The sequence below is a fragment of the Nicotiana tomentosiformis genome, chromosome 3 (assembly GCF_000390325.3).
Source record: "Nicotiana tomentosiformis chromosome 3, ASM39032v3, whole genome shotgun sequence".
Classification (NCBI taxonomy): Eukaryota; Viridiplantae; Streptophyta; class Magnoliopsida; order Solanales; family Solanaceae; genus Nicotiana; species Nicotiana tomentosiformis.
Genome location: NC_090814.1, coordinates 115,427,540 through 115,452,821, shown reverse-complemented (window position 1 = coordinate 115,452,821; position 25,282 = coordinate 115,427,540). Strand labels below are relative to the sequence as shown.

The 25,282-nt window shown below is 35.3% G+C and overlaps 1 protein-coding gene across 5 annotated transcripts in view; it reads right to left on the bottom strand.

Moving 5' to 3' along the window:
• Positions 1-20,838, bottom strand: part of LOC104114108 (serine/threonine-protein kinase ATM) — an 89,670-nt gene extending 68,832 nt beyond the window's left edge. For 2 of the 5 annotated variants that reach the window (XM_070197495.1, XM_009624485.4), the window contains exons 1-17: positions 20,527-20,836; positions 20,239-20,350; positions 20,014-20,157; positions 18,454-18,615; positions 18,159-18,354; positions 17,876-18,032; positions 17,651-17,790; positions 16,707-16,794; positions 16,316-16,419; positions 15,507-15,605; positions 15,234-15,290; positions 14,914-14,998; positions 13,260-13,334; positions 11,323-11,364; positions 11,121-11,191; positions 9,585-9,633; positions 7,660-7,731 (exon numbers count right to left, since the gene is read on the bottom strand). In XM_070197495.1, the coding sequence (XP_070053596.1) occupies positions 7,660-7,731; positions 9,585-9,633; positions 11,121-11,191; positions 11,323-11,364; positions 13,260-13,334; positions 14,914-14,998; positions 15,234-15,290; positions 15,507-15,605; positions 16,316-16,419; positions 16,707-16,794; positions 17,651-17,790; positions 17,876-18,032; positions 18,159-18,354; positions 18,454-18,615; positions 20,014-20,157; positions 20,239-20,350; positions 20,527-20,604 (1,731 nt within the window). In that variant the 5' untranslated portion in view covers positions 20,605-20,836. Of the gene's footprint in view, positions 1-7,659; positions 7,732-9,584; positions 9,634-11,120; positions 11,192-11,322; positions 11,365-13,259; positions 13,335-14,913; positions 14,999-15,233; positions 15,291-15,506; positions 15,606-16,315; positions 16,420-16,706; positions 16,795-17,650; positions 17,791-17,875; positions 18,033-18,158; positions 18,355-18,453; positions 18,616-20,013; positions 20,158-20,238; positions 20,351-20,526 lie in introns of all 5 variants that reach the window. The other 3 variants (XM_009624478.4, XM_009624493.4, XM_018776890.3) reach the window with 2 other exon arrangements.
• Between the last annotated feature and the right edge of the window lie 4,444 nt (positions 20,839-25,282).

The window sequence follows — 25,282 nt, the reverse complement described above, 5'->3', positions numbered from 1 at the left end:
ATTTCAGGTGCACTTGATTTTAAGGAAGCATATTACCATGTTAACTGGGGTTTGTTAACATCATGAGTGTTAGTTTATAGATATGTATAGTGTAGTCTTGTCCCACATTGGAATAGGAGTAATATCTCCTTGTAGTGTATAGCTATAAATAGGGACCTCTTGTATTGTATTTATCATCCAATATCAATAACATATTTTCTCCCGTTGCCTTCTCACATAGCATCAGAGCATTAGTGAGAAAAGATCGATGTGCGTCATTCCAGCGTTAACCGTGAAGAAAGAACTTAGTCATTGTGTAATTTTTCCGGTGACCCAAGGCTTGTCTAAGTGAAAGTCACTTTCTGTCGGTGTTGTGCTAAAACCAACACCACCACGAGGTAGATCACCCTCCGACTACCAACCCCTAAAATTTTATCCGGCAGAAAAGCCGCCACGCTCCTCCACGCGCCGGCAACAACTTTTCCGGCGAGGGTTCCGGCCATTTTTTCGCGACTTCAGGACAGTGTGCTCTCCTCAAAATTCCGAGCCTACCCATCTAATTCAAATCAAATTCCGGCCAATTTTATATTTTTCCGGCGTGAACAGTGACCTTTCTGGCCATTTTTTGAAAATATTTCTTCAGGACAGCTTGCTCGCAAAGGAATTCCGAGTCTATCCATCCTGGTTACAACAAATTCCGACAACTTTGGAATTTTCCGGCGAGCTACAGTGTTTCCGGCAAGCTGCAGTGTTTCCGGCGTGAACAGTGTTTCTGGCACAAAACAATGTTCTGTTTTCCTGCTGTAAACAGTATTTTTCAAGCTATTTCTTCAGTTTTCTCACAGGAGTTACATATTTCCACTATTTCAAGTTAACCATACTACTACAAATTGTAGCGACATGGGAACCGATGCTTTGAATAGTCGGATTGTTTCTTTAGCAGAGTATATTGAGTTCCTTCAGTATAAAGCATGTAAGCAGACATCTTCTGAGATAGCTTCTGTTGTTCAAACAGGTAATAGCGTGACTTGTTTCTCCCAATCTTCATCCTCTGAGTCTTGGGTCATTGATTCAGGTGCATCAGATCATATTTCTGGTAACAAATCTCTTTTCACTACTATTTCGTATTCTCAATCTCTTCCAAAAGTCACAATGGCCAATGGGTCTCAAACCATGGCAACTGCAATAGGTCAAGCAAGCCCACTTCCTTCCTTACCTTTAGATTCAGTCCTTTATGTTCCCAATAGTCCTTTTAATCTCATAACTGTTAGTCGCTTAGCCAAATCACTTAAATGCGCTGTTTTATTTCTTGATGACCATGTTTTTATACAAGAACGCAGTACGGGGCGGATCATTGATACCGGGCGTGAATCAAACGGACTTTATTACCTTATCCTTGCTAAATCACATGAACTCACATCTTGTCTTCCTTCTACAACTCGTCCTGTTACTGATTCACCAGATTTATTACATAAACGGTTGGGACATCCCAGTTTGTCAAAACTTCAGAAAATGGTATCTGGTTTATCTCACTTGTCAGCTCTAGAGTGTGAGTCATGTCAGCTCGGTAAGCATACCCGCTCCCATTTCCCTCGGCGTCTTGATAATCGAGCAGAGTCACCTTTTACTTTAGTCCATTCAGATGTTTGGGGTCCTAGTCGGGTCAGTTCCACCTTAGGATTCCGCTACTTTGTTAGTTTCATTGATGATTATTCCAGGTGCACTTGGATATTTTTGATAAAAAATCGATCTGAGCTGTTTTCTATTTTCCAGACCTTCCACGCTGAAATTCAAAATCAATTTGGGGTTTCTATTCGCACATTTCGTAGTGATAATGCCCGAGAGTATTTGTCTTCCCCATTTCAACAGTTTATGAAATCTCATGGGATTATTCATCAAACATCTTGTCCGTACACATCTCAACAAAATGGGGTAGCTGAAAGAAAGAATAGACATCTTATTGAAACTGCTCGTACCCTACTCATACAATCTCATGCTCCGTTGCGTTTTTGGGGGATGCCGTTCTTACATCTTGCTATCTTATTAATCGTATGCCATCTTCAGCTATCCAGAACCAAGTTCCATACTCTGTCATGTTTCCCCATTTACCTTTGTTCTCTCTTCCACCCCGTATCTTTGGAAGCACTTGTTTTGTCCATAACCTTACTCCAGGAACAGTTAAGTTAGCTCCTCGTGCTCTTAAGTGCGTATTTCTGGGTTTCTCGAGAACACAAAAGGGGTATCGATGTTACTCTCCTGACCTCTAGTGGTACCTTATGTCCGCTGATGTTACCTTCTTTGAAACCCAATCATACTTCACAGGTTCGGGTCATCACTTATATATTTCTGAGGTACTACCAGTTTCATCTTTTGGAGATTCAGTCACTCTAGCTCCACCACCTACAGCTCCAGTTGTAGCTCCACCACCTATAGCTCCAGTTGTAGCTCTACCACCTATAGCTCCAGTTCCACCACCTACAGCTCCGGTTGTAGCTCCACCACCTATAGCTCCAGTTGTAGCTCCACATAATCCAGTTCAACCTTCTGCAGTTCCACCACTCTTGACTTATCATCGTCGTCCACATCCAGCATCAGGCCCAGGTAATTCACGCCCCGCATCAGATTCTGCACCTACTGCGGACTTGTCTCCTCTTAGTCAACCAATTGCACTCCGCAAAGGTATACGATCCACACTTAATCCTAATCCCCACTATGTCGGTTTAAGTTATCATCGTCTGTCGTCACCACATTATGCTTTTATATCTTCTTTGTCCACTGTTTCTATCCCTAAGTCTACAGGTGAGGCACTATCTCATCAAGGATGGCAACATGCTATGATTGACGAGATGTCTGCTTTACATGCGAGTGACACTTGGGAGCTTGTTCCTCTTCCTGCAGGTAAGTCTACTGTTGGTTGTCGTTGGGTTTATGCAGTCAAAGTCGGCCCGGATGGCCAGGTTGATCGGCTTAAGGCTCGTCTTGTTGCAAAAGGATATACTCAGATTTTTGGGCTTGATTATAGTGATACTTTCTCTCCCGTGGCTAAAGTAGCATCTGTTCGTCTCTTTTTGTCCATGGCTGTTGTACGTCATTGGCCTCTTTATCAGTTAGACATTAAGAATGCTTTTCTCCACGATGATCTTGAGGAAGAAGTTTATATGGAGCAACCACCTGGTTTTGTTGCTCAGGGGAGTTTAATGGTTGTGTGTGCAGATTGCGCAAGTCACTATATGGTTTGAAACAGTCCCCTCGAGCTTGGTTTGGTAAGTTCAGCACAATTATTCAGGTGTTCGGCATGACTCGTAGTGAGGCTAATCACTCTGTGTTTTATCGGCATTCTGCTCCTAATCTGTGTATTTATCTAGTGGTTTATGTTGATGATATTGTTATTACTGGTAATGATCAGAATGGTATTACTAATCTGAAGCAACATCTCTTTCAGCACTTCCAGACTAAGGATCTGGGCAGATTGAAGTATTTTCTAGGTATTGAGGTCGCTCAGTCTAGCTCAGGTATTGTTATTTCACAGCGGAAGTATGCCTTAGACATTCTTGAGGAGACTGGAATGATGGGTTGCAGACCTATTGACTCTCCTATGGATCCGAATGCTAAGCTTCTGCCTGGACAGGGGAGCCTCTTAGAGACCCTACAAGATATAGGATGGCAAATTGAATTACCTCACAGTGACTAGACCTGACATTTCTTTTCCGGTGAGTGTTGTAAGTCAGTTTATGGATTCTCCATGTGATAGTCACTGGGATGCAGTTGTTCGCATTCTTCGGTATATAAAGTCAGCTCCAGGCAAAGGATTACTATTCGAGGATCGAGGCCACGAGCAGATTGTTGGGTACACAGATGCTGATTGGGCAGGATCACCTTTTGATAGACGTTCTACGTCTGGATATTGTGTTCTAGTAGGAGGTAATTTGGTCTCGTGGAAGAGCAAGAAACAGAATGTAGTTGCTCGATCTAGCGCCGAAGCCGAATATCGGGCCATGGCTATGGCGACGTGTGAGTTAGTTTGGGTCAAGCAGTTGCTCAAGGAGTTAAAGTTCGGAGAAATCAGCAAGATGGAACTAGTGTGTGATAACCAAGCTGCTCTTCATATTGCGTCAAATCCGGTGTTCCATGAGAGGACTAAACACATTGAGATCGACTGTCACTTTGTCAGAGAAAAAATACTTTCAGGAGATATTGTTACAAAGTTTGTAAAGTCGAATGATCAACTAGCAGATATTTTCACTAAGTCTCTTACTGGTTCTCGTATTAGTTACATGTGTAACAAGCTCGGTACATATGATGTGTATGCACCGGCTTGAGGGGGAGTGTTAGTTTATAGATATGTATAGTGTAGTCTTGTCCCACATTGGAAGAGGAGTAATATCTCCTTGTAGTGTATAGCTATAAATAGGGACCTCTTGTATTGTATTTAGCATCCAATATCAATAACATATTTTCTCCCGTGCCTTCTCACAATGAGAATCCTGGAGTTTATTATGAGAAAGAAGGCTTTTGCCGCCCAAGTGGAGAACATGATCAATTTTTTCATGTTTCAGTCAGGTTCTAGGGGCTGATAAATGGCTCACTAAAGGATGGGCAATAGAGACATCAAAGAGGGACATTGATTTGGCTTCAAGAAGTCAGACAGCAGAAGATTATCTCAAACGCAGTAGAGGGAGAAGTGCCATTATATCTCAACCTTGTACAGATTGCTCAAAGCAAGGTGGGTTCTCTTCCCTCCACTTATTTCAGAACTGCCGTTGGGAACCAGTTATAAAGAAAGGACAGCATGGAGCCCAGTGCTCCAGATATAAAGATTAGCAAGTCAGCAACAAAATTCTCTTGCATAGGAGGAAACTGCCCTAATCAAAAGCAGATTCTCTAGTTCCCTACTTATTTACATATCTGCTCAACTTCCCAGCTAATGTGGCAGATATAAACGAACATTTTCAGGGAAATTCTCCGTTAGATGAAGTGAACAAAATATCATCCCATGGAGCAAAGGTTACCTCTTACAATAAGGGTGGACGTCTGCGGGTGAGAGATATAACTGATTAATTGAGATTTCATGGGAGGGAAGGTCTGGGTGGAGGAAGAGATGTCATAGAGGAGATCAGTGGCTGAAAGATCAGGTTAGAAGTGGATTGTGAAGAATTCAACCTCATTGACAACCATTATGGAACCCAAAACGAAAAGAAAGGAATGATAGCTTATGAAAGATTAAGAAAAATATCCAGTTGAAGGTAAGGGAGGGAAGTAGGATTACATTCTAAGAACATTCTGAACCATGAGATCGCCTTTGGAAAAAGAGAAATTCAGCAGCCTTTTTCATCTCGCAAAATCAGGGTAGCTGGGTAGGGAATACATCAAAGAGGGAAGGAGCCCGGAGGTATAGTGATTTTGGATGGAAGCATCAGTAGGCTTTGCATGGTAAGGAGAAGAAGGAGCTACTCATTTGACTTCATCGATTATGGGGAAGAGAGCAACTCCAGGATATGGAAGGAGCACTAGAGGGGTTTTGCTTCAGTATGAAGTCAAAACTACTAAATAGGGAGAAAAGATTTACCCTTCCCAAACAGTGGAATAGGAGGGCTCCAAGAAAAATTGGGAGAACAGCCAACATAACAGCTGGAACATCTAAGGAAGCAAAGGACAAGACCATGTAAATACCACTAATGAGGTGCCGTGGAAATTGGAAAAGCACCCAACATGGGTGTTTTTTTAATAAGGTAAAGGTTTATTAATCAAGTATCAAGACGGGACAAGAAAGCTACCAAAGACTGCTGGGAGTAACCATACAGTCAACAATTACAGCATTTCCCTAGTAACTCCAAGAAGTCAATATAATGATCAGTACTATCAATCAGACTACTCTTACACCAAATAAACAGATTATGCAAACACCTGCTTCTAACTCTAACAATATGATCTCGCTGTCCATCAAAGCAAGCTCTATTCCTCTCTAGCCAGATAGTCCAGAATATACACAAAGGTGTGTTAGCCATTAACTTGATTAAGAAACCATGTAAATGGGCGTTACAAACGTAAAGAAGCAGGGGAAGTTGTGTAGATCAAACTACTCTTTCACTCCATAGTCATCACAACATGTGGAGTTAGATCCAGATATCTTTTTCTTATCCAGAAATTATTTCGGGTATTCACTGTGTAATTCCAAATACAGGGCTTTACTTAAATGTCAGAAACTCAAATAGTAAACAAAAAGAAGAAATAGAGCATTGGAAGTGACTCCTCAGCAATCTGGACTAGAGTGAGAAAAAGGAATCATCAAGCTTTTAATGCGAAGACCTTGTTTCAAATAAAGATGGAGGTCTTATTTTTTTATTTTGTTGGCATAGTTTTGGTGCAAACATGATTAACCCAAACATGTAAGATTGGAATGCTTATGTAGAAAAGAATTCTTTCATACAGCTTTCCTATATGGGGTATTGGTATCGATAAATTGCGTACTACTAAAATAATTGGGGCAAAAATAAAGACAAAAAGGTCAGATGCTATAACCTTTGCACAAATACAGGCTTTTTTTATAATAGGTAACATATGTGTTTTTTTTTATGTAAACAAGCAAAAAGATAATGCTGGTGAAATGTACATCCAAAAGTGTAAGAGCTCTACAATGTGTATAAAGAGCTGAGAGAATCAATAATGGAGTCCAGTTCTACCACATTTGCTGTGCCTATTTAGGCTTTCAAAAGACTAAATATTAGATGCTCCATAAATGAGGGAAAGGATAAGCATACCAGGAACAACATCAAATGAGTAGGAGAATCATGAAATACATTCTTGCACCTTTCATGTTCTTCACATTTTCAGTCACCATCGTTAGCCAAAATCAGTTAAAAGATAAATACACTTATGTGGGTGACATAAGTGTGCTTTAAAGGAAAGGAACAGACACGCGTCCAAACGGGTGAATATGATCTTGCACAGATTAGGACATCTCTTTTGTTTTTCATTAAGTTTTGGTGCATCCAAAAGATCCCTATTTATATAGACAATTGGTTGTCCTTTGGTAGAGATTGGAGAACAATATTTTTATGCAGGTTCCTTATCTTTGGTATACAACTTGTAAACGATGTTTCATTACCCTAAAACATCAACAAAATATTACTTTACCCACAAAAAGGGATAATAACACATAGTTAGTAGTTATGTAAATAAGTATAGTCCCACATGGAATAGGAGAAGAGTAGGCTCGGAACCACTGGGCGATCACACTGTCCTGAAGAAAGACTTTCAAAAATAGCCAGAAAAGGCTCCACGCGCCAGCGCACGGAGTGATCGGTGTGTGAAAGCATGTGAGGAGTCGGTTGCCGAAGGTTATTATTGGGGTTTGGTCTGGGAGGCTGGGGCCCTATGGTGGTATTGGTTTTCGCACAACACCAACAGAGACTGATCTGATGTAAATCAGCCCTAGAAAGTCGCCGGAATTTGACGCACAACGACTGTCTGACTTTCCCAGATGTGTCTCACTCACGACTTGATACCATGTGAGGAATAATACACGGGAAAATTATATTATTGATGTGTGTTAACGATAATACAAGAACCCTATTTATAACAATACACAATACCTACTCTTCTCCTATTCCATGTGGGACTATACTTAATTTACATAACTACTAACTATCTAACAACATATAACAGTATAATATAACAAACCTTCCAGAAAGGAACAGCCAAAACAGCTCTCAAAAGATTTTGCCTCAAATATAAAGCGTCTCTAAGATCACCCTACAGGAAAAGAAGATACTATTTTAAAAGACAGGAATAAAAGAAGATAGCTAAGCAAGTTAATTTTCCCAAACACATCTTCAATGCACAATAAAGCAAAACTATATAAACCACCAACCATGGAAAAAGGTCAATACAAATTGTCAGAATGTTAAATGTTAAGAGTTCAAAGAAGAGAAGCTCCCGGATACACTACTAAATCAATCTGACAAAAGCCTAAATTCACCATGGTACTTGAGTTTATTAAGGCCACATATACGCTACATCAATCCCCTTCACATGAGAACAAAGCCTGTCCTAGAGCCTTTGTTTTATTCTTAACTAGCCAAATTAAATGGAAAGTTCAAATTTACAACCTTTCTTTCAGTGTGGGTCCACCAGGGTAGTTATGCTAGCTTTCTAAAATATGGATAGCAATGATCTAAGGGATAGTTTGGTTGGTGAGACAAGGGATAATAATTCCGGGATAAAATGCAGGATTATTTTATCCCGCGTTTGGTTATGAGTATTACTTAGTCCCAGGAACCATTTTGTACTAAAATGGTGGGATTAGCTATCCCATATAGAAGGTGGGATAGCTAATCCCATGGGATATCCTTGTCTATCCCATCCTGGTAACTGAACGACCCCTAAAACTACAAAAAAAAATGTATTCCCGGCTTGCTAACAGAGAAAATCTCTAAAACATTAAGAAAAAAGAGCACTAAATCTCCTACGAATAGGCCTTTTAGTTCCATTGTTGTTTCATCGTGGCTGTTATCACTTTGTTAGCCTAATATGAGAGACTTCCAAGGATGACCAAAATTTGGTAGAGCATATAACAAGTCATCTTTCCATTGTCAAAAGCAAAAAAGCGTTAAAAAGCACTCCAGGTCTATCCGGGCTTTAAGCGCAAAGCGCAATTAAAGTGTGAGCTTTAGTTAAAAAAAGGCGCAACGAAGAAAAAGTGACAACTTAATTCATAATAATTTCCTTGACAATCAAATGATTAATATATATTTTTTGCCAATCGTATTTATTGTCTAGTACAGCTCTATTCAGGATACAACTTATGAGCAATTAGGCGCACGTTGCAGTGCCTTGTCTACAATGAAGAAGCCTAAATGAGGCGAAGCGCCTACCCTGAGCTTCAAGGCTTAAGTGCGCCACAAATGAGCCTCTGAAAACACTGCATATTTCACTTAATTGGCTTAGTATTAAAAGGTTTCTGCAGATAAATCAAGTTTTGGATTTTTTTTTTTGGGATAAGGAACAGATGAATCAAATTCTTGTATCTACTATTTCCCATTAGATGATTCATCTTTCAGAAGTTTCATCTGTAAATGTAGTTTTTTCCTCGTAGAAAACCCTTCGTGCTAACTTATCAAAGTATAATAAAAGCCTCGGTGCTAAAGTATCAGAAATTACAAAATTCTTGGTGCTGATACAATAAACAAACTAAAAAATTTTTTGAAATGTTGACTTATCAAAAAGAAGCCTTCATTGTATAACTAATTATAGAATATAAAACTAGTAAAGATGGAATAGCAGCTTTCATTTTAATTTAAATCCCAGTGACGAGACTACAACTCTTAGATGCACTTCGAAGAGTGGATAGAGAGAAAGGATGCCCACCATCAAAATGTTAACAAAATGTCAATAATCCAGGGACTAAAAGATCTATCTGCAAATGCAGAGTTAAGACATTATCTTAAGGCATCAACCAAAAGAACAGCAGGAATAATTTCAATAATTGTGTTTACCACCATGCCTTCATCAAATGATTAGGATGTATTTCTTTTCTAACCCTCATCGGAAAACCGAAGAGGAATATAAAGCAAAAATCAGAAAGAACTTATTAGAGGAGCACTTACTTGATAGCCTTTCCTTGAAAAGTAACACGAAATGAAGCACAAAACAGATCTGAAAATCAAAGGGGAAAGATGAGAAGACAGCAAAATCAGTGCAGATCGAAAAGAGCAACAAATAAAACACTTCAAGTCAAAAGTTTCATAAGTGATCAAACTACTTCAAACATACATCATAGAATAATCATATAATCTCAGAGGACATAAAAGAAGAGAGTCTAGTATACTAAGAAAACCAGGAATTAAGGTCTCTATTTATGTGAATTTAATTTTGCTCTCACAAAAGATGTCGCATTACACACAGTAAATGTTGTACAACCTATTATAATCCTCAAATAACATTAAAGACCCCTAGATATGGGGCAGAATGGCATTCTATGCTCCTCTGGTACAAAGTGGTTGGGAATCTTGGTGGTTTATCGATTCTCCTTGATAAGGAGGTGGCTTTATCATTTCATTGTGACATTTGAGGTGAGACTAGAGAGCTATACTAAGTAAACATTCTGTTGAACTATATTTAGTAAAGCACAGGTTGTTCCCAGAAATATGCATAATTTCTTTCACTAACAGAATTTTCTTTATTCCAATATGGTACAGACATTTCTATAAGGGAGCTATGACCATGTTGAACAATCAAGGTTGCAAACACATCATCAACAATGTCTGAAATTTAACCATTTACTAACCAACCTTCACATTTCATCTTTTATAACAGACGACGCTCATTTTTTGACAGACGATTAGTAAGACAAACCTACTTGAGCACTTATTTACAAGCTCAAATTCATCAGAGATCATCCGTATCCAATTTGTTTGGGAAGCAAGCAGTAACAGTGAACTCTGAAGAAACTCAGTCCTTTTTTTGATGAAGTATGAGAGATATCATTGATAAGCATCAAGTAGATGCAGAATAATGAAGAAACTCAGTCCTTCAACATAACCATCATGCTGTAGAGATTAATTTGCCCAATTTCGAGATATACTGTCTGATAGGGGCACTATCACCTATATAAGACACTGCATGAGAATCTATAAATTCCCTACAAGGCATTTCAATTTAACCTTTTGTACCTTTACCTCTATGACATGCATAGATAGTACACAAGTCTTCTCTGTTCTAGTTCAGATTCAGGATACCTTTATAATAGACCCATTTCTACATATCCTAAGGGCTTCTAGAATGGCATATTGTTGTAATACCACTCTTATCATAGCTCATTGCAGGTTTAAGCTCCAAAAGCTACAAGAATGCTTCCTCGAAAAGATAGAGTGAAGATAATTCAAGAAGTGCCTCTTTAATGAGATTTTCGATTCATTTCTCTTGTGTGGAAGTTCAACACAAAATATTTGCAAATAATAAGTTGACTAACACAATAGACTAAGTGTTTTCATAAGCAATGTGCACTTAATTTTTCATTTTAACAGGACAATTTACAACAAGTTAACAGAGTACATTCGAGATTCCAAAGAATAAAATGATGCTGACATCAGTAGGCTCATATACTAATTCCCATAATAATATGAAAAGAATGAATTACTTACATTGATGGCACGCGTTTAAGTAATCGAAGATCCCACAAGTCCTGGGGCACAAGGTATGCATTCATTTTATCCTAAAAGAAATAAGAAACAAAGACATTAACACACTGATATAGCTACATGCTACAAGAGGAAGACGTCCAAAATATTCCAACAGAAATAAATCAAGAAAAATATCACAACTCTGCAAAAGGATAGTGCTCACATTGAGTATTATGTTTCTAAGTAGCCTTAATGCAGCATCCACCTGCATATACATGTAAACAAGAAAGTAAACAAGTAGCCTAATAACTTGTCTTAGATTTAAGAACTCTGAATATTCTCTTCACAAGAAAAAACTACTTGCAGACAACTTAAATACTTATCAGATATACTTTTTAATGGAAAACATTTCATTTGCTTTGTTTTTCTCCCACCAGTAGTGCAGGCTGAAGATATGTTGAAGCCAATCTGTTCTGATAAGTTACTTATTTGTTGAGAACTTGCAAGTTGCATCCCAAGTACATTGTGGCACCGGTTCAATTTCTCTTAAACGAGACTTTGAAGGGCTCATTAACCCAAGACAAGTTCTCACCCATCAAAGAAAACAAAAAACAAGACAAGTTCTTCTACATTGTCAGGTACTTCGAGGCTATGGTGGGAAATCCTGAGACAGTTTGGACTTGAGTGGGTGATGCCAGGCACTGCCAAAGAAATTCTTTTCAGCTTGGAGTGTGGTAGAGGGAGGAGAAGACGCAGGGCGTGGAATGTTGTTACACTTGCACTTATGTAGATCGTATGGAGAGAAAGAAATAGGAGTGCTTTTGATGGTGTCGTAATAAATTTGTACAATTGAGTAGCCTCTTATTCCTTGTAGCTTTTTGGTGCACCCAAGAAGTTCCGTTATGTACAGATGATTGGATGTCATTCATAGAAAATCTTATCTTTTTGTAGGTTTTCTATTTTTTGGTTTTGGGGCCAAATTGTTAACAAAATTTAATTACACTATTAAAAAAATGATTCCGTACTCTTTCAGACATTTTCCTACAAACAGCAATCAGTTGCTTTTAGAGAATCAAACTTGAAGATACAAAAGACAGATATATGAAATAATCAGCAAATAAGAGAAAATCTTGCACTGCTCAAATAACATTTAAGCAACTTATGTTTAAGAATATATACTCATCCTAACATAAATATCCATAAAACTCTATCGATGCTGCTGGAGTCAACAAAGGCAGACAATTGATTTCTAAATACCCGAGTCAGAATCACTTGAATTGCATTTTTTTACTTTAAAACACCTAATTACACAGCAATGTTTGAATAGGATATCCGACATTCAGAGAAGAAATCAACAAAATAAAAGTATGTTCAGATTTAAAGTACTTCAGCATTCCCAAATATGTAGGAAAATCACTTAGCATTGGTACTTAAGACTTAGAAGCCCTTGCAAATTAAACATCATAATTACTATGTAACTGCAACTGCATTAGTCATTCAGAGTACAGGGCAAATGGAAGTATGGAACTAATGAACTTTTAGTAATTGAAGTAAAAGATATTCATGACTGCTTTCAGCAAAAGATTCTTCCAATAGAAGAGTAAGCAGTACAAGGCTAAAGGACGAGAAGTCATGGCTTAAACAACAAACTAAGGACGAGCTTCATCAAACAAAACAAAAAGAAGCTAACTGACTAAGAACAAATAAACAGAACAATCCAAGACCTGTCACAGATCAGTTTCAAGAATTCTTAATTTATTAACCAATTTAAACCGTAACCACAATGTGATGGTTTTATTCTATCAAACTAACTTTGTATTCACTTCTAACAAAAAATATACTGTTTATCACCTTAAATTACATAACATGTAAATTGAATTAAGCCCTTCATGCTTATTGACGTCAAATAGTGTCGCAAAAAAATGGGATGCAAAAAGCATGACACTAGATGAGTTGGTTTACTTGATGGATACCTTTTGAGTTCTACATGCCCAGCCTCTAATACCTATCCTACATGTGGCTTTGGTCATGTTTCCTTATCAAATTTGGAAATAATATATTTGAGTATTTGGAAGCACGCTACCAGCATTATACCACACCCAAATACTAGAAAAAGAAACAGGACTCCATCCTCAAAAGATCAATGAAGTCACAACTTACAACTGCTGTAAAAGTACTGAATGTGGGCAAACCACCAATAACACAGTTCCATATCGTACGCCAACCTGTTTCAACCTGCAAATACAGTCAAGAGCTAAATCCTTAAACCAAAAAAACAAATAGATGAATTTTATCGGGTTGTCCCTATAAAATGGTTGCCAGGGACCACAAATCCCAAAGTGAACAATTAAAAAAAAAGACTTGTGCGTGAAACATTTGTTCCTCTTTCCTCTTTTTGCCACAAGGATATTTGAATATTGGGCCACCCGAGTTTGTGCTGCTAATTCAGCGTCTAATGCAAAAACCACCAATCAAGGTATGTCATGCTGTTAAATCAGGTATTAACTACTTACTGATAGTTCGTCCACCTTACTTAAATCTTCCCGTCCTTGTGATTTCACATGCAAATCTTTTTTCAATAAACTTGATTAAGGCTTCTATACAAAATATCCTATTAAAATATTTAGTTTACTTAATAAAGAAAATTCTAGTAAACAGTGTGAACTGAGCTTATCATCCAAACTCCAGCATTTAAACATTGGTAAAAAATCTTTGTAATGGGCAATGAGACAGCATCTTTTTTTTGGTAAGATGGTATTCATCCAATAAGATGGTATTCATCCAATAAGATGGTATTTCAAACTGAGTGTGAACAGTGTGAACTGAGTGCGCTCTTTATCAGTATCTTACTGAAATTCATCCAATAAGATGGTATTTCAAATTAATAAAATGCAAAATCGCAAGCTCATTAAGTCTCTTCCTAGCATAAGATGTAGCTGAGAAATCTAGATTTTGGTGAACTGAGGTCACTATTTTTTGGGGGGTAAAGTTATTTTTATTAATGTTGTGGTGAAAACCCCGTATCCATGAGGTGAGATAGAGAACCATGTAATAGTCGCTTTCTGACATGATGGGGTCTTAGACTGCAAAGGGAAGAATACCTCAAGCTACTATCCCTGTGAGAGGCTAATCGCCCAAACTGCCACTGTCTTAGAAAATCGAAGCAAATGCCAGCATGAGACCCAAAAAAAAAGGGAAAATAGCAAAGACAATAAAAGAAAAACGATTAGGCAGGGAAGCTTCCATCTTATGCAGTCATATAAAGGTTAGGAAAGAAATCTGTCTCAAATTCAAAAGAAAATCAATATGGAATAATCAAGAAAAGAGCATTCTTACATTCCCATAAAGGGTCTCAATCCAAAAACAGAGCAACAGCTCAAATTTAAAACTACTTCAAGGACAAAAGCCAGAACATTTAAAAGTGAGAGCAAGCTAATTGGTGTACTTAATTTAAGTCTATCACTCTTGCAAAAACACCCCCTCAAATTCCCCCATTGTCAAAAGCAGAAAGGTTAGAAAGGTCACTTCATCAAATTTGAATTAGAAAATTCATCTTTCTATCTTTGCACCATTTAAATGTGTTCTATTTTCCCCGATTTTAAGTTCTTAGTTAACAGCTTTTGACAAACTATGAACACACAAGTACAAGAAAGATAGAGCTCAAAAATGCAAATAATTCAAATATTCAAATAACAATCTTACCAGCTATAAGGCAACAAAAAGTTCTATATACTTAACAGCAAAAGGCCAAACAGGTCACCAAGGTGTCAAAAAATTGAATATGCCAACACATTTTGAAAGAACAGACTGTTACCCCATTAAATGTGGATGACAACTCTGAAGATGTTTGCAGTGCTGGAACAGGAAACCACAGCATCAAAGAAAGTCCTTGAAGACTCCTAGATAGGTTGAGAGGAGAATTCAGAAGAAAATGTAAAAAAGAAACAGAGTACTCCTATATATTAGCATACTAATGCAGAATCTTATGGAGCAGTACCATCAAAGTTAGAAATTACCAACAGTAAATGGAAGTAACACAAACAGTGATAATATATAATAGAAGACTAGTCAGTGCCACATGTCCAGTACAACGTAATAAAGCTAATATACCGATGAAAATCAGGCAGAACACACCTCAATGTCCACAAGAGACCTTCATAACTATGCTCCATGTTTGCATCATTTATTATCCTGAAAAGAAAACAAAGAGTGCCAGATCCGCAGTTTAAACAAACTCATATACAGGATCGAAAAGCAAAGATTTATAAAACTATAACAGGGAGGTAGCCATGAAGAAATTACTAGATGCTCTTACAGGACACAAGATCCATAAGCTACACACACACACACACACACAAAAAAAAAAAAAAAAAAAAGCAAAGCATCCAAAACAACCAGAAAACTAACCTTTCAAAACTTGCACATATACCTTCAAACCAATAGATCAACAAATCCTTCTTTATGCGACCATAATAATTGTGGATGAGGTAACAGAAAGCTGCATGCCTATTGCCAAAACATACAAAGTGAATAACTTTATAATTTTAAGGAATGTCTCAAGAATAAGTTGATCGTGCTACCAATCAATTCACACGGATTTATGGCAACCAGGTCAATTGGAGTATCAATGACCTCAGAAATTGATGCTACCAGGCATGTCTGAATCCCTAGTATAAATTCTATGGGAAGTGATCAACAGTGTACCAAAAAATAAGGGCATCACAAGAACAATAAGCTTCCTTCTCCTTATCAATGTGAAGACTCTTCCAACAATTGTACTTCTCTTCTCTCTACCGCAAACATGAGAGGAGGAAATGGCACAGACCACAACCAAAATTATGCAATAATTAAGTATCCGAGAGGCTTTCTCCAAAAATATCATGAAGAAATAGCAGAATATACATCTGATAATGTGTGACATAAATAGATCGTGCATACAGACAACAGATAAAAGACTTCGAGGAAAAGTCAGAAGGTGAGTGTTGCTAACAAACTTGTCTCATTAGATGCCCTTCAGTAACAGATATGATGAATCATGGAACAAAGAATCAAATTTCTACTTTGGTTATTAAATTTTCAATAGACCACAAAAACTCATGAGACTATAGGAAGGTCTCCTTCCAAATACTACATCTGCAAAGTTGCAATAGCGATACTTATGTCACTATGTAGATAGCTAGAGGCAAAGACTAGGAACAGCACACAGGATTACATACCACGGCCACTTTCCCCTTGAGAGCCTCTCCCTTATCTGGACTACAACATGCTCCCTTCTAAGTCGTTTCTCAGATGACGATGCTATAGGTGTGTTAAGACATGCCTGATAATCATAATCACGGAGTTAGTACGCCATCCTAGTTACCTCTAGTTGTTTACAAATGTTAAGAACTTTTTAAGGGGACAAAAAATGCGCATTAGATCCACAATCGAAGAATCTGACATACAGATATCAACCTTCCAAAATCTATAACAATACCAGAATTATAGAAGTACCAAGGGATATCTGACTCAATTTCATAGGAAATAAGATTGAACAGTTAAAAGTTCACAGAGAGCGTCATCATCTGATCACAACGTTGAAACAAGAATAATTTAACAAACAACTACCCGGTAAAAGACAAGTGCTGCAAGCTCCATAAGACCGCATTGAGAGCTTGACAAGCTTCCACATTTGTCATCCCTGGTTGTGTCTTTCCTGTACAGAAAGGAACATCATTAAAACATTGAGAAAAATCGTAAGATCCGACAACTTAAAAACTTAAAGATGCAACTCGTCACAGTGTAAATGAACGGGGTCGAGCTGAGTTATGGGCACTCTGACTCTGCTCAGCTATCATTTGAACCCAAGATGCCATTCAAACCCGACTGACGAGCGAGCTCAAGCTTGAGTTTCATTTTATCCCAAGCTCAAAACCCAAATAGAAGTTCATATATGAGGTCCTTCAGAATCAAAGCTAATCAAAATATTGAAGCAACAGAGCTCATTCTTCATGCTTGAATTATAAGGAAAATTGAACAAAAATCAGACATCCAAAATGAATAAAGAAGAACAATAAATAATTGTAATGAGTTGGTGAGTTTGCAGATTCTGATTGGTTGGAAGCTCAGACAAGTCAATAGCAATCGGTTGGTGGATTTGCAGAAACAGATTTCAGATGGAAATAGGGCCCGGGGGGGGGGGGGGAAGGAACTTGAGAGCTGAAGATGAAATGTGCTCTAGCTTTTGATTACCACTTCACTGCTTTGAGCCGAAGGACTCAAATTTGAAGACGGTTGAAGATTTAAAGGAAAAGCTAGAGATGGGACAATGGAATGAAAGACCATCAGAAGAGTGCTAAGACAAGATTTTGGAGATTGGACAGAAGACTGAGGTGAGCTTTAGATGAAACGTTAAGTGTCCAACATACGTTTAAGGGGAGGGGGGAATACACTTTTGTCCATGAACTTTTGAAAATCCCAGCACGTTTAGCATGTTTACCAATCATCCATGACACCGAAAACAGATAGCTTTATACACAGGCACTTGGTACAGCACATTGAACAGTACAAACCAGGGTAAATTGAAGGTCCAACTGCTCATTTGATCTAATTCCTTCCCTAGTACATCCTGAAGTTGTTCTAATAAAGAGCTCCCATCAGCAAAATCTCTCGTCAAATTTAGTTGTAGCCTTGCATAAAGAACAAGTGAATCCTATAAAAGAAGAGATGGACATTAGAAATTATTGTCAGATGCATAGGTATAGGCATGAAGTACTGCATCTCATAAAATTGTACACCTTTAAACCACGATCACGAGTTGTCATCCAACATCGGAAGACAAAATGATGCAGAGCATCATGGATTTCCAGGGATTTAGAACCCAAATTTGGGCCATCCTTCAGCACGTATATGTTAATGCACTCGATTAGCTTGCGTGAAATCTTCCCTTCATCCCTAAACCACAATAGTAAAGAGTTCAGTGGAATGCGAAACAATTAAAAATTGGAAGAAAAAAAAATAAAAAGAAAAAAAAAAAGAGGAAAAAGAACAAAAGGCATGAGAACCAGAATATCTCTCTACCTTACATAAGAAAAAATTTCAATAAAACCCTTGACAATATCCTCTTGGAGGCTGTCAGGAAAACCTCCAGGGGGATTTTCAAGGAGAGAATGAAGTGTCGAGATGCAACGAAAGACCTCCTCTCTTGGATTTATTTGGCTATCACTTTTTTCTTTTAAACTTATTTCTATCTTTTCCATGTATAGAAGCACCAAACCTGAAGATTAACACAAAAACTATAGTTAAGATTGAAATGCAATGTTAGATTATAGGCACCGCTTTTCTGTTTAAAAAAAAAAGATACTTGCTTACTTACAGCAGTAAACTCGCTTCCTCATGTGAAAACGGTAAGATCTCACTGCCAAAAGATGCCGGAGAATAGTTCCATACTCGGATTGAAAACTAGGAGTATCCTTTAAGACATCCCAGACATGATTGAATAGCAATTTTACCACAGGTAAAAGAGGCATATCTTTGCCTGCCAGACATAATAAATATATGAAACAATTCATCATTTTTGAAATGGATAATACCAAGAAAGGTTTTTTTTGCTTGGTTGGTGGTTCTGCAATTCTGGTGGTCGAAAACTTGAGAAAGAACACATATGTTGGTGTTTCAAGTATAAACACTCGAGAAAGGACGCAAATCATATCTTACTACATTGTCAGGAAGCATCACATCTGTGGTGGGAACTTTTAAGATGGTTCAGGATACAATGACAATGTTGGATACTATGAACTATTTAGTTGGCCCTTCAGAGGACGGAAGAGAAGACGTTGGGTGTGAGATGTTGCTCTATTGGTACTTACGTGGATAGGATGCAGAAAAGGGAAATAGCTTGATCTTTATAAATCCGAGGAATAGCCTCCAGTTTTTAATGTCTTTTGGTGCACCATCGGGTGTCTTTTCGTAGAGAATCATATCTTTTAATAGATCCTCTATTTTTGAATACCTCATGCATACGAGAGCTTTGCCATTATGAATAAAATCACACAATACTTGAAAAAAATTAACATGATGAGATAATATTGACCTTTCATCTTTAATAGAAAAAAGTATGTAGAAGAAAATCCTCAAGGTTCCAACAAGTCTACATCGAAAGAATGAAAGTTTGAGATTTTTGTTTAATAAGTAATGATAGTTTGAGACTTTACGTTCATGCAACTTTGAACGTTCCATCATCATACGAAATTTTCCAAATGAAATCTCATTTTGCTGGCAGACATGCAAGGACCAAGGATACGGGTGAGTTACCTCCAAAAGTTAACAAAATGAACAAAGAGTTTAAGCGGGTCAGTTACCTCCCCAAAGTAAACAACATGAACAAAGAGATTCAGTGCCACCAAAAGTAAACAAAGGCAAGCATGGATGTTTATTGAAGAGAATGCATTGCAACTCGAAAAGATCAACTTAATCATTGAAAATGGATCTGTGCAACGCAGTCCCACATTGCAATATTCTAAAACTAATACTCACCATTTATCAAAGTACACATACTCTAATAGTTATACCAGTGCACACAAATCTGAGATAGTTAAAAACGAGAAGATATTGGTTACTCGTGGGTATTACCCATGTCTTGAAAATTTGGAGACATGCAATAACATTTTTAGCTGTTTGGGTGGATGGGGCAACAAGCAGACTAACCTATGTATTGCTTAATGTCTGTGTTCGAGTTTATATCGGCATGCAATCTACGTGGAATTCATCCATATGCAAATGCAGATCACTTTCAAGGAACTCTCCACAGAACAAAGAAAATACAATTTTTCTGTATATTCACTTTCAAGAAATAAAAAGAAACAACCTAAATTTCCACACAGACTAGAAGGCAGAATCGAAAATGACAATAAAATATATTTCTAGTCCATAGTACCTGAAAATTTGGCATCCTCTGCTCGTTGGACAACAATCCGAAGAGTTTTAGCAAAATTCAACTTGGGCAAACGTTTTTTGCTCACAGATATCTCCAGGGACACACATTTAGTAAGCAATGTAACAAGAAACGGCCACGTCTCAGCTGCATAAAATTAAACACCCGTCAAATATCCGTCAAGTGAGTGCATATGCAAAGAACATGTTATATATTTATTATACTCACAATGAGGAATTTCATCTGGTTTAAGCCTCGCGGTCTTCTCTCCAACGTATCTGCAGAACTCAACAGACCTTTGGCCTTCTTCTAGCCATGCATTTAACAACTTAATCCCTTCCTATTTTAATAAGAATCAAACTAATTAGTCCAGATTCAAAAGGAAATAACTATACCCACGGTGTTCATTAACATTCAAATTCTTTGATCAATTTTCTCCGTCAAGATTAATTGAACTTTACTTATTGAATTCAATTTCTTATAAATAAATAAAAATCAAACAATAGGTATTTATACTTCACGAGATTTTGCTTTATCTGATGAGAGTTTGGAGACAATGTCCTGAATATCTCTGGACGTCACAGTATTGACCATATCCGTGATTGTATAAGATTCTGAAAACCAAGAAATAGAACTAGGGCTTGATCGCCAATGTTATTTGGTTGATAAAGAGAGAATAGGCGGGAAGACAAAGAAGGGCGGTTGCTGTTGATTGTGAAGTAGAGAAGGGGAGTGAGCGGAGTTCTAAATGGGGTTTGGAGACAAAAAGACCCCTTTAATAGACGGGTCGATTCCAAACCGTGTTTTCTGGATTTTGGTCCGCTCCACGCCGCAGTGAAATGGACTCTGTTGTGATGAAGGGAAAAAGAAAAAACTCCGTTGAAGTTACTACCGTGTTTTGGGAACGAAAAAATTAAGTAGGCGTTTGGACATGAGATTGTAAAATTCGAAAAAATGCCGAAAAAGTTTTTTGAGCGAAAATGTTATTTGAAATTTAGAGTTGTGTTTGGATATAAATTTCAGTTTGGGTTGTTTTTGAAGTTTTGTGAGTGAGTTGAGTGAAAATTTTGAAAAATAACTTTTTGGAGTTTTTTAAATTTTCGAAAATTTCCAAAATGCATCTTCAAGTGAAAATTGGAAATTTTATGAACAAACGCTGATTTCGAAAAAAAAGTAAATTTTTTTTGGAAAAAACTTCCATCAAATTTTATGTCCAAAAAACTTAGTGGGCGTTTGGACATAGGAATTGTAAAATTCCAAAATATGGAAAAAATATTTTTCAAGTGAAATGGTATTTGAAATTTAGAATTGTGTTTGGACATGAATATAATTTTGGGTTGTTTTTTAGGTTTTGTGAATGATTTGAGTGAAAATTTTGAAAAACAGTTTTTTGGAGTTTTTCAAATTTTCGAAAATTTTTCAAATGCATCTTCAAGTGAAAATTAAAAATTTTATGAACAAACGCTGATTTCGAAAAAAAAGTGAAATTGTTTTGGAAAAAACTTCCATCAAATTTTATGTCCAAAAAACTTAGTGGGCGTTTGGACATAAGAATTGTAAAATTCCAAAATAGGGGAAAAATATTTTTCAAGTGAAATGATATTTGAAATTTAGAGTTGTGTTTGGACATAAATATAATTTTGGGTTGTTTTTGAGGTTTTGTGAGTGATTTGAGTGAAAATTTTGAAAAACAACTTTTTGGAGTTTTTAAAATTTTCAAAAATTTTCAAAATGCATCTTCAAGTGAAAATTGAAAATTTTATGAACAAACGCTGATGCGAAAAAAAGTGAAATATTTTTGGAAAAAAGAGAAAAATTTCTTATGTCCAAACTGGCTCTTAGTTACTTCGACTTATTTCGTCTTATTTTAGAGTCCATTTGGCTAAGCTCGCAAAATCTATTTATTTTAAAAAGTAATTTTATTTAAATATATTTTTTTGAAAAAGTAATTTTGAAGAGTAGCAGTTTACATTTGACCAGTTAATTTTAAAAAAATTGTTTGCAATATTTTATAAATAAATTGTGTTTGCCAATCTTTTCAAAAAATACTTTTGATTGTCAAAATACGAAAAATAACGGTATTAAGGTTAAGTATACAATTAGTATTATTTAAAATAGATAAATAAATAGAAATATTTATTATAAGAGAATTTGTTTAATTTTTTCAATAAAATATAAAACATAAATAATATATTAAAGATTTTAATCAATACAAAATATTACTATATCAAAGCAATAATATTTTCTATCTAGTATAATTACTTATCGTTTATATGATTATTTAAATGTATTAAAATATATCATACTGTAACTTAAATATCTACTCCATAACAATCACTATATATCGAAAAAGCTTCATGAAATAATAACGAAATTCCCTCATGCATGATAATATTTTTCAACATTTTCATCTTGAAATCTATTGAAAGAGGAATAGGAGATGAAGAAAAGAACAAATGGCAAAAGAAAAAGGAAGATATCTATTTATATTAGACTATTTTAGATAGGAATAAGAGCAGTAGAATAAAAAGACAGTGAAAACTAAAACAAATGGTAGAAATAAAAAAGAGAAAGGTAAAATCAATGAGGAATAATTTTGAAAATATAAATTTATGAAAAGGATATTTTGGAAAAGAGAAAAATATTTTTTTTCTTCTACTTCTACTTCTGCTTTTGCTTCTTGGAAGAAGTAGATTCTTCTCAAAAGCAGAAAAATTATTTCTACTGCTGCTCAAAAGCACTTTTATGACTTGAATTAGTGTAACTAGGTAATTTGTCCATGGACCTCATTATACTTGGAAAGATCCTTTTTCTTATATCAAAATATTATAAATATTGAAACGTATATTCTTATAAGTTTAGAGATTCAGTATTGTCGATAAATTTTTAGCACGTACATTAATAATAATATTTAAATATTAGTTGAAATAATTATCATAAAAATTGGGTTTAGATAGTTATGAAGGATTGATTCCATATATAACAGCTTGTTTGGATGAGTGTTACACATCGTTTTATAATGTATCGTAGTGTATTGCATTGTATTGTACTGTATTGTTTGATGAATACAATGTTTGGATAGATTGTATCGTTTGTTGTTGTTTCATGATATCACACACCAGCAATATGAATAATAAACTTGCAATATTATAAAGAAAAATTATGATACGGGGTAAATTTATTATATAAAAAGGTAGGATAAATGATAAAATAAAATTATTTAATAATAATGAAGGGTGAGATGAGAGAAAAAGACAAGATAACGACGCAATCACACCAAATCGGTCGTTACATAAAGTGGCACATTTCGTCGTTACGTAACGACGGATTTAACGATACGATACAATAAATTTTAAGTAACAACCAAAACAAACATCGTATTTAAAGTAACAATACGATACAATACAATAGGTAACAAATTCCATCCAAACAAACTTTAAATGAGCGAAATCATTTTCAGCTTGAATAACAATCGAATAATCGAAAATGACTTCCTTAAAAAAAACACATTCTTATGAAAAAATTCATCCTATGAAATGCACTTCTATTATTTTTAAATTATTAATTTGTATTGAGTCGAAGTATATTCTCCTAATCAATTATTTGCCAGTCTCTTTTTATTTTCATCAACTTTTTACAATTTTATGTATATTTTCTATTATTGTGAAAAGAAATAGGCTTATGGCAGTTTGGTTGAAGGAAAATGTTTGAAAATAATTGTCTAAATAATATATTTTAGTTTTTGGTTGCTTATTAAAAAGTATTTTCATAAGTATACATATGTAATATTCGCAAATCGAATAATATTTTGATTAAATTATTATATAGTAAAGATTAATAATAATATTTAAGTGTGACTGATAGCAACTAATCTATATTACTATATTTAAGTCTATCCATTTGGACTGATACCAAGAATTCAATCAAAAAAAAAAAGAGGACGTGCGACGTTCTTGGAAGATGACTGAGTAACTTTTTGATTTAGGTGAAACTCTTTTATATACTAAAATACTTTAAAATATATAAAACTATTTCCCACTCATTTGATTTTCTTACAATTTGACCAAAAAAAAATTATTCGATAAAATAGAATTATAATCGAATATTTAAAATTTGGTATGAGCTAATATTAAGAATTTAAATCAATAAAATATAATTTATATCTTTTATTGCTGAAAATAAATAATTGAGTATTTGGAATAGCTAATTAGCAAAAAGAAATTAATTTCATTATTTTTCAAATTCACCATACAAGTAAAACTATCTCCAGGTTGATAAAAATCTTGGCTTAAATAGATATATTTCAATAAAAAGACAACCGATGATGAAAGAAATTAGAAAATAAAGTCGAATCAATTATAATATAGTATTAAAAATTAACTTGGTTAAATTTCAAAATAGAAGAAATAAGAATGAAATAATAAGTATTCAAAATAAGTTGAAATTTATTATTATTTTTATTTTTCATCTATTCCAATAAATGGCTCTCTATAGTTTTTTGTATACGTAATAAGTTATTGGTTGTAAAATACACATTCAATATTAGTCAGTTTTAGACCTTACATTGTTACTTAATTATTTATTTTTTTCCTATAAACTATATGACCTAGCCGTTCATTCCAATAGCTCTAAAAGAAAGATATAATTTTTTTAATTAGTGTTAATTTGATGACTATTTGAAAAATTATAATAAAAATATATAACGATTTCGATCATGTTAGATTTAATATTATGTCACAAAAATGACTACAATATTTGTAAGCTTACCCCAAAGGATATGCCCTTCAAATTAATATAAAATATATGTGCTCAAATATTTTACGTGTGAACCAGTTTCTTTTAGAAACTATATGACGACCCTCTTTATTCCAAATCTCTAAAAAACATATAATTAATTTTATTGATGGCCTTTTGAAGAATCATAATAAAATATATAATAAATATCGGAATTTAATTACTAAAAAATAGATATATCAATCATTTAAGATTCAATATCATGTTAATTACTACAATTTTCGTAAGAGTTTTCAACGGATATGCCCTTCAAATTAAGAAGAAATACGTTTTCTCCAATCGAAATGTGTATCGATCATTTTGCCTTTTAAAAATAAATTTTAGAATTGTTATGAAACTAATTATTTTCAAATATAACGATAAATGGAGTTAATCAATATTAGAATTATTTAAATACTAATTCCACTTGAATAATGATATATCGAAACTAATTATACTTTTTCAAATATAATTATGAGTCATTCTCCGATGTATTTTA